The sequence below is a fragment of the Cololabis saira genome, chromosome 6 (genome assembly GCF_033807715.1).
Source record: "Cololabis saira isolate AMF1-May2022 chromosome 6, fColSai1.1, whole genome shotgun sequence".
NCBI lineage: Eukaryota > Metazoa > Chordata > Actinopteri > Beloniformes > Belonidae > Cololabis > Cololabis saira.
This window is the reverse complement of record NC_084592.1, coordinates 7,034,835-7,052,678: the sequence shown is the minus strand read 5'-3', so window position 1 is coordinate 7,052,678 and position 17,844 is coordinate 7,034,835. Positions and strand designations below refer to the sequence as shown.

The following is a 17,844-nucleotide window of genomic DNA, read 5'->3' as shown; positions in this document are numbered from 1 at the left end:
TATTGCTTTTTTGTTCAAACTTTAAATCATGCTTTTTATTTACGTTTTAATGTCTTTGTAAAGCACCTTGAATCACCTTGTTTTTGGATTGTGCTCTAGAAATAAACTTACCTTGCCTAACTGTATCCCTGCCCTCGTTCAAATATGTCCCCGTTTACTTTATATTCTATCTATGATAAACAATTCCCCTGCTGACATCATATTTTCTGTGATATCTACACTAACCTTCTCTAATATGCATTTGCATGTCCTGTATCTGGTCTCTTGTCTCTTGCAGAGCAAAGCAGTGGCATTTGCTGTGAGAACCAACGTGAGCTACTGCGGTGCGTTGGATGAGGACGTTCCTGTGGCTGGAACCGCCGTCTCTTTTGATACCAAGGACTTTCTCCACATCAAAGAGGTACAAAAACATGACATACATGACTTATCGTGTGGAGGTATGGGGTAACACCTATAAAACAAATACAAACCCTATTTTCTTATTACAGAAAAGAGCTTTAAGGATATTCAATAGATCTGACTATTATGAACCAACAAATAATCTCTTTAATAAATATAATACTCTAAAATTCCATGATATAGTAGAGCAGAAAACTGTTTTATTTGCCTTTAAAGCCCAGCAGAAACTGCTTCCAAACTGAATTCAGGACCTGTTCCAAATCAAAGAAACCTGCTATGACCTGAGGGGGAAACTCATGTTTGAGATGACGACAGCAAGAACAAATATTAAAAAAAGATGTACATCAAGAGAAATATGGAATAGTTGTGACAACGACCTAAAAATGTGCAATTCTATCTACAAGTTTAAAAAAAAAAGGTTTAAAGAAAATATTGTAAATAAATATAAAACACTATAACTATAAAGTATATTATCAAAAACATTCTAGAATGTGAAACGTCAATTTTATATTTTGTCTTATTTATTTTTGTCATCTTTATGCATTTGTTTCCACGGATTAATGCTAATGTTTCTGATTTAAGTTGTTCACAAGAGAAAAAGGGTAGGCACTATAAAGCTACGGCTTCAGCCTACAACTTTTCGGCAAAAGCAATGTTTATTTTACTTTTTTCATTTTGTTTTGTAAAATAACTTGTACTTGTCGAAATAAAGACAATTCATTCATCATTCATTCAAATCAGTCGAAATACAATCAATATCTGCGGCAGCTCTATATGAGAATAAACCTGATGTTATAGTAGGATTCTTGGGCAACAGCACTGTGTTTCATAGTTAAGGTTAATGGTGAGCTACATTGCTCAGCTATATTTTGCTTGTGTTTTTTAGTGTGGGACCATTGGATAGCTCTGACTGGAGCTTTGCAAGTGGAAAATTATAAAAACGCATTTATATCAACCCAAAACACGATCTTTCACTGAACCCAAACAGATTTTTATCAGACGTAACCAAACTATGATTGAGAACATCTGTGTTTAAAGGAGAAAAAACAAAAACAAATGTATGAGCAATACTTAAAAAAAAAAAAAGTTATAGTGAAAAAATAAATAGTGACTGAAAATGAAGCTAACTTTCAAAACAAAACCCTGTCGTCTGGGTCCTCATGTTACACTCAAGCAGAAATTAATCATAAAGAAAAATTAAGACTTTAAAGATTACAGTCAGTTCCTTGAATGGTCTGTTTATACCCTGTGGTGAAAATCTGAAAATAAAGACCGACAAAATAACCAAATGGTCTTTATGTCATTTAATTAAAACCTTGCAAGGGATCAGCATACAATCACAACAAAGTATAATTGCATACTGATGGTTTGCTCCAAGGTGTAGGTGTGTTTTATAGACAAAGATTGTGTAAGTAAAGGTATAATAATCCATAGGATGTGTTGTAATGGCAAATGTCATCAAGTCTGTAAACAGTCAAGAAAGAAATGACAATGGTCAGGTGATCAGTGGTTCCTTCCTGAATTCAAATAAAGATAAGATGATTGCATTTCCAAGACTCAGACAGTGAGTTCATTCAAAGTAGAAGTCTGGAATCAAAGTGCATCATATAAAGTATTACCATGTGTCCAAAATGTAGAATACATTGTCATTTTTCCATTACAATCCTCTTTCAACTGCTTGTGAAATTAACTTTGTTAATTACATATTAGTACAGGAGGGTCAGCTCTGTATGAAGGGTAAGTGTATCACTGGATTCAATCACTTGTATATCAGTTCTGGCTGCAAAAAACCCAAGACATAACAGCCAAATGACAAAATCATGATGAGAAATGAGGAATGAGGAAATAGGAAGTTGGGGTATATACAGGTATCACCCACATGATTGGAAATGTAACAACTGTCCGCTCCTGCTGTTTTCTCACCGATGCTTATCTGCGTGTGTGTGTTGTAGAAGTACAACAACGACTGGTGGATCGGGCGCCTGGTGAAAGAGGGCTGCGACATTGGCTTCATTCCAAGCCCGCTGAAGCTGGAAAACATTAAACTTCAGCAGGAACAAAAGAGGGGACGCTTCCATGGGTGAGCGTACTGGGACGACTGAGTGCTGAAAGGGGAGGAATCCTAATCAAAGGGGACAGAGACAGTTGGAGGGTGCAGGTCTATTCTTGAGGAGAGTCACTTCGGGGATGAGTAGAGTCTGGCGGCCGAGCCCACAGATAAGCAGGATGTCAGATGGATAACAGCCAAGTTTTGCTGTGTGGTCCGACCTCTTTGAGGTGCACGTGGATTGAAGCCACTGCTATTGGGTTTTAGCCCACAAAGTGATGAATGATGCTGTGACAACGCCAAGTGATAAAACACTACCATTTTGAGTCATTATGCTTGTGTATTTGTTGGACAGCCACCTTGTCTGTGGCCCCAGCCCAGTAGTAGCACGATTGCCATTTATGTTGTCCTACTTTTCTATCTTTCTTTAAATCTTTCTATCTTTTTTTAAACTTTATTTAGCACAAAGAATGTACAGATCAAGGCAAGGATGAAAAAGGTATAAAATTAGGAAATAATTACAGTAACAATGGTGAAAATAAGAGATTCACACAAGAAACAAAAACAAACAAAAAGCACAAGGACAGCAAGGTACAATAAAATCAAAAGAGCAAGAACTGAGTTATGTATGACTACAGTTTCTTGGCAACCCTATTCATATTATCAATCTTTTTCATAGATTTAAAGTACCGGTAGTTGGTAAAAAAAAATGTAAAAATATAGTAAAGGAGGGAGTATTTCCACTCCACTTACAAGTGTTAATATGATATTTACCCAAAATAAACACCAGGTTGATAATGTTTGAATATTTAGGATCCAAGTTATCCATATAATAAATAACATCATTGTAAGTAAAAATTTTTTTTAAAGATAACCAATTATGAATGTCAGACCAAAAGGACTTTGTAAAAGAGAAATTGAAAAAAAGATGTTCAATGGTCTCGGCCTCAGAAGAACAAAATATTCAAGGATCAACTTCCAATTTGAATCTTCTTTGTAACAAATCATTAAAAGGATACATTTTACCTCATTATCTTTCCATCTTTTATGGCTTGTCTGTTTTAGTTAAGTATACCTGTACATTTGTTCAATTATTCTTATGAAGCATTATGTTATGAAGCAAAACAAAACCATACCACTGGCTCTTTTGTAGGAATTCCATCCAATACTTAATATAAACTACTAATTGAAGAGCTTGTAATATTTCTTTTGAAGTACAATTAATTGTCTGTTTGATTCATGTGTTTGATTAGACATGCTGGATTTTATGTGAGCTACTTTTTCTTCTTCCCCGTTATCACCGCAGCAGTAAATCCAGTGGAAACTCCTCCTCCAGTCTGGGAGATATGGTGTCAGGCACGTTCAAACCAAACCCAAACTCTGCAGGTTGGTACCCCAGTTAAACATCTGTTTAGATGTGAGAAAAAACAAGTGGCCGTGATGTGATCTGCTCAGGATAATCTCATGTCCTGTTTTATTCCCCTGGTCTTTTCTTGCAGGAAAGCAGAAACAGAAAGTTGTGAGTATGATTCATTTATTATTGTTTATGTAATCCAGTATTTCTTAAAAATGACATGGCCAGCCTTGTAAAGTATGTTTTCAAAATAAACTGAATTACTGATTTAAAAAGTCTAAAAACAATAATCCAAAAAAATAATTGTCCATTTTTAGTTTAGAGAAGTTTAGAACGATGGGAAATGTTCCATCCTGTTCTGATGGGGATTTTACTTGAGGTTCAAGGATGTTTATTAGAATTGAAAATATTACAAATAACAAGATGAATTGCTTTAACCCATGTTTCTTCCTAAAGATGGCTTCAGAAGCCACTTATAAAATATGAAACCTTAACTGCGTCTGTGCTATCTTGACCCGTTAAGGCTGAGCACGTCCCTCCATACGATGTGGTTCCCTCCATGAGGCCAGTTGTCCTGGTGGGACCGTCCCTGAAAGGTTATGAGGTAGGACGTGCTGCTGCTGCCGTTTACTCAGACTTTTATTCACAGTCAGAAGCAAATTCTCTTCAAACTTTTATAATCCTTCCAAAACTCAGCCAGCCTTCTGTGATTAAAGATAGAAACACACAATGTTATAGGCACTTTGTGTTCACTTGATGTTCTTGTTTTATCATTCTGCAAGGTCAACAATGTACGGAAGAGTATTAGGGCCATGCAAGAGAAAAAATATTTGAGAGGGGAATATTTTTTTTTATTGTGCACTTCGAGAAAAAAGTCAAAATGTCGAGAAAAAAGTCGAAATGTCGAGATTAATGTTGAAATACAATTTTGAGAAAAAAGTGGAAATGTCGAGAATAATGTTGAAATACAATTTCGAGAAAAAAGTTGAAATTTTGCCTTTTTTCTCAACATTTCAACTTTATTCACGAAATTTTGACTTTTTTCTCAACATTTTGACTTTTTTCTCGAAGTGCATAATGAAAAAAAAAATCTTCCTCCTCTTAAATATTATTTTTATTTTATTCTCCTGCCTGGCCCTAATACTCTCGTAACAATGTTATATATATATATATATATATATATATATATATATATATATATATATATATATATATATATATATATATATACACATTTGTGGTTTAACATTAAAATAAACATTTCTCTTTGTGGAAACAGTAGGCAGAAAACAAGCCTGACATAACTGTTAATTGGATACACTTTTAATCTGGAAAGGAAATCCTTCATTGAGTGCTGAATCAGATGAAAGCACTATCTTGTTTCCCTTTTGACATGATGTTTTAATATATCCATTATGGACCAAGCTCACAGACTATCTTGTTGTGGAGTCCTCAAACGTTCACCTAGATTAACTCCTTGAATTCCTTGCGCTTGCCACATGAAAATACACTATCAGTTGGAACCGCAGTGCAAACAATAAGGGATGCCAAGGAGGTGGTGGGAGCGCTGAAGTCAGTTGTCATGGAATCACGGTCCCTGCCTCCCGTCCTGGTGTTGCCGTGGTAACAAGCTTCTGGGTAAACTGCATCAGTCTGAAAAAGTGGAACATGGTTTGAAATTAGAAACACGGCATTGTGTCGACTGCGCTGCCGGTCCTGGAATGAGACAAGTGAACAGTATTTTCAGTTTCTTGTTTTTGAGGCATGAATCAGTTCTAATAATAGAGCTCACGTTAGCAGAACTTTTCTTTCTGCCACTGGCAGAGAGAAAGGACATATTAATAAATAGTTATGTATATTAATAACATAGTCATCTGTCCTCTAACAGCCTTGTATAAAGCGTGAGACTTTTCCAGTACTTGAAGAAGCATTCAGGTTTTATAAATATGTTTAATCTGAAATATTATAAATCATCTATTACAAGCAAGTGTGTACACAATGTATTGCCATGTGTATGTATATTATTAATCATCTAAAGAATCCTCTGATTGTAATAAAACTCATCTGAATGAATTAGGTCATGTTTGGCAAATACAACATATAACGTCTTTCCCCGTGGCTGTAATTTCAACAAAAATTAAGCTAGAAAGAAAAATAATTGCCAATACTAAGTACCCCCATGTTTCTGTAGCTTCACCCTAGTGGCAATTACTGAAAGTAGTTGCTTATGTTATGATTGTATCAGTCTTTCAGATTTCATTTTTCTTCACAACATTGCTTGAGTTCATTGAGATTTTGAGGATTTTGCATACTGTATGCTCAGTTTTCTCAATGTCCCAGCACAGCATTTCCACTGGTTTGAGGTCTGGACTTTGATGAGGCCATTCCAAGACCTTGATCTTTTTAAACATTTCCCTGCCATCCTAATGTAGAGATGTTTGATGTACTTAAGATCATCATCTAGTTGCATGACTCAGTTTTGACCCAGCTTTAGCTGTTGGACGGTTGGCCTCACGCTTGCTTTCAGGAGCTCATGGACGACCCGATGAAAGCAAAGTGCCAAGGTCTTGTGGCTGCAAAATCAACCCCAAATCATCCCCCTTCCTCTGCCATGCTTGACATGTGGTATGAAATATTTCTGCAGAAATGCTATGTTTGAAACGTGCTTGACAAACATGGCCCTGGTCATTCAAATAAAATAAAAAAAGATAAATTTTAGTATCATCTGTCCTTAAGACTTTGTTCCACAAAACTAATGGGTTCTGTGCTCTTTCAACATAGAAGATACTTTATCTAAACTGACCAAACCTGTCTCATCTTCTTCAAAATGTCTTGCCATAGAATTAAATATTTACCATGCTCACGTCGCCCTGCAGAATTTAAGATTTAATTCTCTGGTTTTGATGATTTTTGATGATTTCAACTCCTGGGGAGCTTGGCGACTGTCTTGAATGCTTTCCATTTGTGAATAATGTTTCTCACTGCATAAGATTAAACTCAATGGGTGAAGATTAACAGCACCTTACCGCACCTTAAATTCTGTGGTAGCAGTAAAGAGATAAATATAATGCCCACATCATATTTATTTTTTTATTTTTTTATTTATTAAATAATAAATAATAATAAATGTTGTTGTTCACCTGAAGTTGTATTTAAAGTTGTATTTGCATGGTAATAAGACACACTAGATCGGCTTATTTTAACTATGTTTTACCACAAATAAAAAGAGGTTTCAGAGAGAGGAAACTAACTTTCCCGCAATACCCAATACCCCAGTAGACGTTTTTCAAAGTATCTCAAAACCAGCACATACATTTGTTTTTTGTACTTAAAAACATGGCCCTTTCATCCGACATAAAATGAAAAACTCATGCAAAATTGCCAAAAAATGCAAAATTTAGTTTTGATGCATGTGTCAACATATTATATTTAACAGATATCAAACCAATTAGCTACATGTGTTTAGAGACAACTTTAAGGAAAGAGAACATGCTTGGGTGTCATGATTTGAACGCTCACAGAGAATGAACACTGCAAATCAATAGAAGCTTGCTTTGGGTGGTCAACTACAGTATATATTGTGATAAAGAAGTGATCTAAGCTTAACCACAGGGGGATGAAAGTACATCGTTTAAACAAGCCTCAGAAGACCGGTGTTGCATCGCTCCACTACGGTGTAGTGTGAAAAACAAAGACGTTGCTCTGCTTACAGCACATGGTGGCCCAATCCCCGTACTAAGACACTTCATGCTAATCAGGATTTGTCATTTTCAGGGCTTTATATTACTACTCTTTCATGGAAGGGTCTGCTCACCTTCTCCATGGTGTGCTGGCAGAACTCGTCTTCACAGTGAAAGTCTGCTCTGAGATCCTTTGAACTCCATCAGAGCACTTCCATCCCAGTGTGAGCAGCACACACTCAGGGCAGCGTGCAGGTTCTTCAGGATCTGCCCCTGCTCTTTTCACAGAGGTGGTGTGGCTCCTCTTAGGAAACCGTCTCTGCTGTCCAGGATCAAGGACCTTCAACCCCAGGGCCATTCAACTCACAGACTGCTCCTTCTCCACGCTACCTTGCACTGGACGCTATTCTTCCTTGCTGCCCCTGAAACAACCAATTGAGCTGAATTGAATGTTGTTGTTGATGTTTTTATTTCTGCATTTATTTGTCACTTGTCAGTATTTTATCTTAAATTTTCTTTCCATATCAGGACTCGAGTGTTGCTTGAATTCATCAGTCAACACTATGTTGGAAGTTGCACCATGTGATGCTCCACTTCATCACCCACTGCTCTTTGCAAGACTTCTGAGTGTAGCTCTTAATCACATTATTTAATGTGGCCCACATTCATCAGCCAGTGAGAGAGAGAAAGAAAAAAACCCACTGTGCACAGTGCAGATAATTGCTTGGTCAAGTATATAATGCAGGAGCCTCAATGAGGAGCATCAAAATGAATAAGAATAATAATAATAATAACCTACTGTAGTTGTCCTTCTTTGCTACTCAGAATATAAAAATGTGCATACTGTAAGTGTCTAAGGACGTCTTCGCATATACAGTAGTTTTGTTCTTCATTTTTTGCCTAAGTTTAAATGATCAGATCTTCCTAACCATTCTTGTCTTCCTCTTCTATTCTTAGTTAGTTTGTGTAAATCGTCAGTGTTATACAAAACAATATATATAATTTTTTCGGTATATATATATATATATATATGTATGTATGCATGTATGCATGTATGCATGCATGTACAATTTTAACTAAAAACCAAGGACCAAAAGGTGTAGACTGAAGCCTAAGTTTATGACGCTTACTCTTTTCACACAAAAAAATGTTAGCTTTTATAAACTAGTGCAATGTCATTAATAAATATCATTCCATACAGTATTTATATAAGCAATAATGCATACACATACACATGCCTACATACATACATACATACATACATACATACATACATACATACATACATACATACATACATACATACATACATACATACATACATACATACATACACACACACACACACTTTATATACATATATATATATGTATATATATATATATATATATACATATATATATATATATATATATATATATATATATATATATATACACACACACACATACATACGCATATGTACACATGTCCATAGGTACATGCCTATGTGTATTATACCTTTGTTTTATATGTATTAACCTTTTTGTATTCATAGGTGCTTTTGAACTGTAATAACGTGCTACGCGTTCTCATCCCGTCTCCTGTACCTCCTCTCTACATTTTTGCTGTAGGTGACAGATATGATGCAGAAAGCTCTGTTCGACTTCCTGAAGCACAGATTTGATGGGAGGTAAGCTGTGATGGGGGGGTGGGGTGGGGGGGGCAGCATGTGCTGTGCAGTGCTCACCCTGCTGCCTATGATCCCTGATTGACGTGCTGTATACGGTGTGTGTTATTGCAGGATATCCATCACCAGAGTAACAGCTGACATATCATTGGCCAAGAGGTCAGTACTTAACAACCCCAGTAAGAGGGCCATCATTGAGAGATCCAACACCCGCTCCAACCTCGGTAAATCTAGATGGACTATCTCGCTCAATGATGTGCATGTCTTGTAGGTGTTGGAGCATTTCATGTTTCAGATTCACCTTATTCCCTCTGGTTCATGATTGTTATTTTGTGCATTTTTGTTTCCTATAGCGGAGGTTCAGAGTGAAATAGAACGGATCTTTGAGCTGGCCAGGTCCCTCCAGCTGGTGGTGTTGGACGCAGACACTATTAACCACCCAGCACAGCTTATTAAGACCTCATTAGCACCCATTATCGTCCATGTTAAAGTGTCCTCACCCAAGGTAAGACTGATGGCTGAGATAATAATTAGCTTCCCAATAAACCTTTTTATTTACTCCCTCCTCTCACGGGATGCTGAAAATAGATTTTTGGTTATAAGTCAAATGAAATATGAAGAAACCCATTCAGGCTCTGGGGAAAAGTGTAAAACGTGACTTTTACATTGAAAATTACAGGAGCAATGTCAGGTTGTTACTTGTGTTGATTCATTTTCTGGAAATAAAGTCCTCTGATACACAAATGTAATAGTGTATTTTGTATTTATTACATATTTGGAGATATAAACATGTCGTAATAAGATTTTCTTCTTCCTGCTCCTTTCTGGTTATGGAATATGCTCTAGTTGATTATTGTGTTGTTGTTATTTTACTTGTTTGTTTTTTCTGTTTGCATATTTCCATGATTGGAATAAATAAAAAATGTGAAAAAAGTGAAATGAAATTGAATTAAATATATCCTGATTTTCTTCTGCTGAATAATTGTTCCACAGGTTTTACAACGGCTAATCAAATCAAGAGGGAAATCTCAGAGCAAACACTTGAATGTGCAGCTTGTTGCAGCAGAAAAACTATCTCAGTGTCCGTCTGTGAGTAAACTCCAAGCAGCTCCTACGTGTGTTTAGTCCACTTTAACTCTGCAACCACTGGTGCTGAAACTTTGAAGAGAAATCATTATGAGGCAACTACACTTTCCTGTCGTCTTTTCCCACCTTAGGAGATGTTTGATATTATTTTGGATGAGAACCAGCTGGAAGACGCGTGTGAACACCTGGCAGAGTATCTAGAGGCGTACTGGCGCGCTACACACACTTCACTGAGCACGCCACTCAACCCTCTGCTGGGACGCAACCTGGGCTCCACTGCTCTCTCCCCATATCCTGCTGCCATACAGGTGAACTTGTGAGCTCATATTCTGTGTTCCTGTTTTACTAATCTAACATTGGTCTGTTCAGTTGTTTACAGTGTTTATACCGGTACTGGAACAAGGAAGTACAATTTATTTTAGTGCTACGATTTGGACAGTTTTGTGGACATATGATCAAATTTGTTAGTACCCCCATTTAAATGAAAAAAGGCCACAATGGTCACTTAAATCACAGAAGAGTATTAGGGCCATGCAGGAGAAAAAATATTTGAGCACTTTGAGAAAAAAGTCGATATGTCAAAATGTTGAGATTAATGTTGAAATACAATTTCAAGAATAAAGTTGAAATTTCATGAATATAGTCGAAATTTTTTTCTTTTTTCTCAACATTTCAACTTTATTCATGAAATTTTGACTTTTTTCTCAACATTTCGACTTTTTTCTCAAAATTGTACTTCAACATTAATCTCGACATTTCTACTTTTTTCTCAACATTTTGACTTTTTTCTCAAAGTGCATAATGAAAACAATCTTCCTCCTCTAAAATATTATTTTTATTTTTCTCCTGCATGGCCCTAATACTCTTCCGTACTTATAGATTATGATAGATTTATGAAAAAATAAATCAGATATTTCTTTTGACTTCATGACATAATTTAAAAAAACAAATGAGCAAAATTGGCCTTGGCAAATTACTATGTACCCCTAGAATAGATTGAAAATAATGAATAATCTCGATCATTCTGCCTATTTAAAGGAGCATGAGGCTCCTTTTAAGAAATGAGACTCTCTAGCCCCACCCTTCACCACGACGGCCGTTGGGGGTACTGCAGCCAACAGTGAAGCCGGCACGGGAGAACGGGGAGAACGCGCATGCAGCGTCATGTGACGTCAAATCCGCAGGACAGCGCGGGAAATTTGGGCCCGAATTGCAGCACATTTTGCAGCACACAGCCTGTTCAAGGCAACGGAGAGATACACTAGAGGGCTCATTCTTTTTGGTTTGGAACGCTTCATCTGACATTATTACTAGAAAGCTTAAAACGTATACGAATTTTTTTCATAAATCCTGCCTCAATCCTGTCTCAAGCTCCTTTAAGGGGTGAAAAGTACTGTATTTTCCGCACTATAAGGCGCACCTAAAAGCCTTCAATTTTTTCAAAAGCTGACCATGCGCCTTATAATCCGGTGCGCCTTATATATGGATCAATATTGAGCCGCAACCGGTCTTGCAACCATAGACATAAGTAGACGCCTCATGACATGCTGGAACGTAATCCAGCGTGGCCGCCATATTGGATGGGTCTCCTCACTCCGAGCAAATGATATACTGGCATACTGGTAGGCCACTCTCATCAGAGGTAAACGCAAATGAATCTGGCCAGGCATCATTGAATGTTCGATTTTCTTCAGATATTTTTCTTTTCTTACATTTCTCCATACTTGGCCTTGCTGGGGTTGAAAGTCGCGATGAATGGCTGGCGTTTTGGCGGGTATACTGGCTTTCGCGAGTATGACATTTATTTTGAGCGACGAAAAACAATAAAATATATTTATTCTAATATGTCAAGATCACAATAATCTTCCAATTTAGAACTAAAATATTAAAGAACTAACACAAATAAAATACAGTTCAATTAAATACTTCGTTTTTTTTTTTTTTTTAATATTTTCCCAAGCCACTCGGAGCCGCAGTATAAGGATGAAAGAGCCGCATGCGGCTCCGGAGGCGCAGGTCTAGACCCTTGGTCTAATGGATGCATAACGTAACCTCTACTGTAGCGCCTTATAATGCGGTGCGCCTTATAGTGCGGAAAATACGCACTATACGGCTCTGCCGTTTGGTATCACGGTGTGCATCACGCTGACCATGGACCAGAGAAAGCAAAGGAGACAGTTGTCTGAGTACATCCGACAGAAAATTCTAGACAAATGTTTTAAAGGTAAAGGTAAAGTGTCACAGTGTTGTGTTTCATTTGAAAGGCATGTATTCTGGTGTTTGGTTCTGTTTTGACACCAATCTTCAGACAGTAAGACCAACTCCAAGCAGCTTGATGTTCCTGTGACATTTGCAAATCCATCCAGAACTTTACCCAGCATCCCTGGCTCAAAAAGCCACGGACGGTGCGATCTGACACTGATGTGCTTGGAGTTCAGCTCGACTCTCTTTGGAAGTGGTTCTGGGCTATTTGGTTTCCATTCATATTATCCATCTCTTCCATTTGTCAAAGTGGACACCTAAGGAGGACTCAGTTGTTGAAAGTAAATCATTAAATAGCCAGACTGGAATTCATCAAAATTCCTAATGACAAGCTATAAAACTTCAGGATGCGTGTCCTTTTAAACAGAGGAGACAAAACTAGGGCTCTTTAGCAAATCACACCAGTACTATGTTCACAGAAAACTTCAAAGAAAAGAATATTGTAGCTACTATGAAACATGGAGGAGGCTCTGTTTGGTTCTGGAGCTGCTTTGCTGCATCTGGTACAGGGTGTCTTGCATGTCTTGGATCTGTACAAGTCGCAGGTCATTGGTCCTCCAGAAGGGTAGTGACCCAAAACACACAACTAAAAACACCCAAGAATGACTAAGAACAAAACATTGCATTCTCTGAAGTGCTTTTCTTTGAGTCCTGATCTAAATCCTGTCGAACATCTGTGGAAAGATCTGAAACATGCTGGCTGGAGAAGAAACCCTTTAAACGCGAGACAGCTGCAGCAGTTTTCTCATGAGAAGTGGACCCAAATACCAGTTCCTTTGAACCACTATTCAAATGAAACCGTCTAGAGACAACTTTTGTTATATTAGACGCTATACAAATAAAATTGAATTGAATTGAATTGAAAAAATGCAGTGTACGATTTTTATGTCAGTTTTTAGTAAATTATTTTTATTAGTTTCAAGTTATTATTCAAGTTATTTCAGTTACCAGTAGGTTTTTTTTTTCTTTAATGGAAAAGAACCAACACATTGTTCCATGTCTGTATAGAAACCTTAAAGGTTTGAGCAGTTTGCTCCAGCATTGAGATGTGTATTTACTTCAATTCAATTCATAATACTTTTTAATCCTTCAGGGGAAATTAATTCTTAAGTGTTAACACAATACCAAATAGGAAATACCTTAGGAATGATCTTAGATAAATAACTGCTACTGCCCATAAATGTGGGAAGAATGATGAGGACATTTTTGAGCTCATCATTTTAGACTAAGAAAAGCCATGACTTGAGTTTTCAGGGTTGGCATCTGGACAAACCACAGTACATTTGCAACATGTTAGATGTTTGATCATAATTCACAAAGTCATATTTGGCAAAAACCAAACACACCATGTCAGCACATACCTGTAACAGCTAATACCAACTGTCAGTCCCAGAGGTGGATGGGTGATGATTTGGGTGTGAACCACGCAGTCACTGAGTATATTTACCAAAGCAGCCTACAGTCAAATATGAAGTCATCTGTTTGACAGCTCAATGTTGGCTGAAATTTGGTCACGCAATTCACTTGGTGATGCATTGATCCTATAGCACACTAGCAAATCTGCAACAAAATGGCAGAAAAAGAAAGCTTAGGCTATTTACACCCAGGTGCAAGTACTGATGCGTGGGCTATTTGAACCCTGCTACCAATATCAATGTATGCTATTTGCACCCATGTATTATTAGGAAAAAAAAAGTTAAAAAATGATTTATAAAAAAGAAATCCATCCATCAGCTTAACAGTGATTGACAGGTATTCACACCACTTTTGATAAACTTCATTTAATCTCTTCAAAATATCTTGTAATGACATAAGAGCAAAAATTGTTCATGCAAAAGTGTGAGAGCAGATGTTTGCCTGGCTCTATTGTTTGACATGGTTCCAATTTTAGAGTGGTGCACATGCGCATGGGAGAGTGAAAAAGCACCTTCTGTTGCAGACACGTTGGTGCACATGCGCATGGGCAACACATTTGTTGTCATATGTCAACAGGGTGTGAATAGCTCAGCTGGTGGGGGCTTGCTATTTTGTACCCTGGTACAAATAGTCACTCCGGAAAAAAGAATCACGGTGTTTTTGCAATGGTCACTTGAACAGTTACCCACATCTGAATTATGCCTGTTTTTCAAGTTATTTGATGGATAGGTTGTTCCAAGGCTCTCTGCCTTTCAGGGAACTGAGGTTATGTCTGCTTCTTTTCTCAGTAAATGTAGCCCTACATTGAGGGATCTGAGCATTGTGGGTATCAGGTCTCTTTCCCCTGTTTTTTAGTTCTTCTCAGTGAAGATCGCTGATTCTGAGGGGTTTTTTTTTTCTTTTTTTTTTTAAGTTATTGTCATGCTGCTTAATAAATGTGGGAGCAACCAGGTGCCTCAGTGATTATACTGTGTGATATGACAAGTGTTAATTTTCTTCACCCTTTTCTTCAGAGCCTATTGGGTGTGAGTATTTGGTTGTGATTCTTCGATAAAGATACTTTCTGGCTTAATTTCTTCTCATTAGATGGATTTCTCAGTTTATGGTGCTTGTGGACTTCCTCCAAGTTAAAAGAAAAGTCAACATTAGGTGTCTTGTATTCTCTGTTGGGCTTGGCCAGCAACTGTGTTAATGGAATCTTGCTACACCTGTTGTGCAGACAACAATAACAGTAAAAAAAAAACAAAAAAAAACTACATTATTTGATTTTATTTATTGTGCACACTTTACATCAGAAGAGAAAATATCCATGTTTTCTTAATGAAACCTAAAGTGTCTAAAGGTTTACATTGTACCATAAACATGTTTAAATGACAATATTGGCATATATTTTACAAAGCAGAATGCTACATGGAATAAACATTTCTTCTTTCAAATAGGCCCAAAGAAACCGGAACAGCAACCACACAACAACGGATCATTCAGCTGTTGAACGACGCAGCCTGATGCCGGCAGATGAGAACTATCATAATGAACGGGCACGGAAAAATCGCAACCGCCTGTCCTCAGGCTCTCAGCACAGCAGGGACCACTCTCCTCTGGTGGAGGAGGACTACCAGGACCCCTACCAGGACTCGTACAAGCCTCACCGTAACCGAGGATCCCCGGGAGGCTACACTCAAGACTCCAGGCACCAACTCTGAGCTGGGGCCTGCTGTTAACAAAGTGTTTGAGTTTATTTCTCTGATCATCCACCATGAACACAGCATTAGCAGCTCCAATAGGATAAATCTACTACACTCATGTGGACTGTGACAAGCTCTTCTATCTGTGTAGTACCTCATAAGCCCTATGGCCTTGGCTCCTGGCAGATGGACATTTAAAAGAACCCTTCCTCTGCTTTGATGTGATCGATATGGATATGAAAGTAGCACATGGACAGAAAATTGTTTCAAAGGGAAGCTGAAACTGATTTTTAAAAGTCCCTGAAACGGATCGTGAGTGAATTAAAAAGTGGAAGGGAGGATCTGCTGGATCGTTTCTGCTATCTTAGATATTACTGTAGCATGTAGGTAGGACTTCGACAGGTCAGCTCCTGATTCAAACTGGGAACAGTCATGATCCTGATGTGGTGATCAACACAGTACTTGTTTGAATGCATCCAGGAGCTGATAGAAGCAAAATATAATGCATCTTTAATATTGTTTAGGTTTGCGTGCTACTGTCTGCAGTGAGAGCATAATAAATGCTGTGAAAGATTGTTCCCAAATTAAGAATATTCATTTAATTATCTAAGTCATTTGTCATATATCCTCTTCCAGGTTTAAGCTTTGGCTTTCTGTGTCCCTTCTTTGTTCTCTCAAAAAACATTTTTTCTATTAATTGTACCAGTAGTCTGCAGATCTTAAGAGATTTAAAAGCTCCAAACCTCAGGAACGAGAGGTCATTATGGCCTAGAAGTGTAGCGTTTATGTTCATATGAGAATTTGACTCTGTTATGTTAAATTGTTAATACTTGGTTATTATAGAAAAATTAAAATAACAGTCACTTAAAGCATGTTTTTCACATGCCATGTATTTCTTACCTGTTGTTTTCAATCATGAATGCAATGGAGCATCCTTTAAAATTGATAGAATTGCATTTTAGTGGATGACATGTATTGAGGGCTTCCATATGTAAATATTGTCAAAAATAATTTAAGGAAAGAGAGCTTAATATATGTAAAGTTACAATGACAGTTAATCAAAATACATTCCATATATTTATTTCAGACTCTTGTATACCTTTAATAAAAATAGATAATTTCTCTTCATTATTAAAGGTTTTATAAAACAAACAAATACTGAAACACCTTCATAGAGAAGCAACCGATTTCCATATTCAAAATTTTGAGCTTGAGCCTTTTCATTTAGTTTCATATGAGATGAATGGGAAACTGTCTAAAAATACTTGCCTATGTTGCAGTCTTTTACATGCAGGTGTCATGGAAATGTACACTGCCAGTTAGTACAGGAGTAATATGATATGACCTTTTGTCAAGATATTCTTGTATCTTGAAATTTACTGTACAATGATTTTCATACCCAGACCAGTTTCAGCTTGCAGTGATTCTGAAACAGGAAGATCAACTAGGTCCTCCTTCTTCTGCTCCTTTTTTTCCCCAATAGTAGAAGAGCTTTATTTATTATTTTTTTTCTTTTTCAAAACGGTGGAGCATAAATTCTAAACTATAGATGAGAATACTGCCTGTGAGAGAATGATGTGTTGATTAGAAGTTTTGTGCACTGTCATTTTACTACTCTATAGAAATAAATTACTCTTATGCTGTGTCATGGATACTGTATTTACTTTTGCTGATTTTACATACAGGACTGTCTCAGAAAATTAGAATATTGTGATAAAGTTCTTTATTTTCTGTAATGCAATTAAAAAAACAAAAATGTCATACATTCTGGATTCATTACAAATCAACTGAAATATTGCAAGCCTTTTATTATTTTAATATTGCTGATTATGGTTTACAGTTTAAGATTAAGATTCCCAGAATATTCACATTTTTTCAGATAGGATATTTGAGTTATCTTAAACTGTAAGCCATGATCAGCAATATTAAAATAATAAAAGGCTTGCAATATTTCAGTTGATTTGTATTGAATCCAGAATGTATGACATTTTTGCATTACAGAAAATAAAGGACTTTATCACAATATTTAAATTTTCTGAGAGTCCTGTATACACACGTACACGCAAACATACATACATAGGATATATATATATATATATATATATATATATATATATATATATATATATATATATATATATATATATATATATATATATATATATATATATATACATACATACATACATTAATAATATACATTTATATTAATATACATTAAATGGGCCTATCATATTATATTATAT

At 36.7% G+C, this 17,844-nt stretch overlaps 1 protein-coding gene across 3 annotated transcripts in view; it reads left to right on the top strand.

Moving 5' to 3' along the window:
- cacnb4a (calcium channel, voltage-dependent, beta 4a subunit) overlaps positions 1-17,243 on the top strand; it is a 67,111-nt gene extending 49,868 nt beyond the window's left edge. For 2 of the 3 annotated variants that reach the window (XM_061723146.1, XM_061723148.1), the window contains 11 exons: positions 278-400; positions 2,352-2,479; positions 3,753-3,832; positions 3,946-3,965; positions 4,324-4,404; positions 9,094-9,152; positions 9,264-9,373; positions 9,503-9,654; positions 10,143-10,238; positions 10,367-10,543; positions 15,353-17,243. In XM_061723146.1, coding sequence (XP_061579130.1) covers positions 278-400; positions 2,352-2,479; positions 3,753-3,832; positions 3,946-3,965; positions 4,324-4,404; positions 9,094-9,152; positions 9,264-9,373; positions 9,503-9,654; positions 10,143-10,238; positions 10,367-10,543; positions 15,353-15,616 — 1,290 coding nt within the window. In that variant the 3' untranslated portion in view covers positions 15,617-17,243. The remainder of the gene's footprint in view (positions 1-277; positions 401-2,351; positions 2,480-3,752; positions 3,833-3,945; positions 3,966-4,323; positions 4,405-9,093; positions 9,153-9,263; positions 9,374-9,502; positions 9,655-10,142; positions 10,239-10,366; positions 10,544-15,352) is intronic. The other variant, XM_061723147.1, reaches the window with a different exon arrangement.
- The last annotated feature ends 601 nt before the right edge of the window (positions 17,244-17,844 follow it).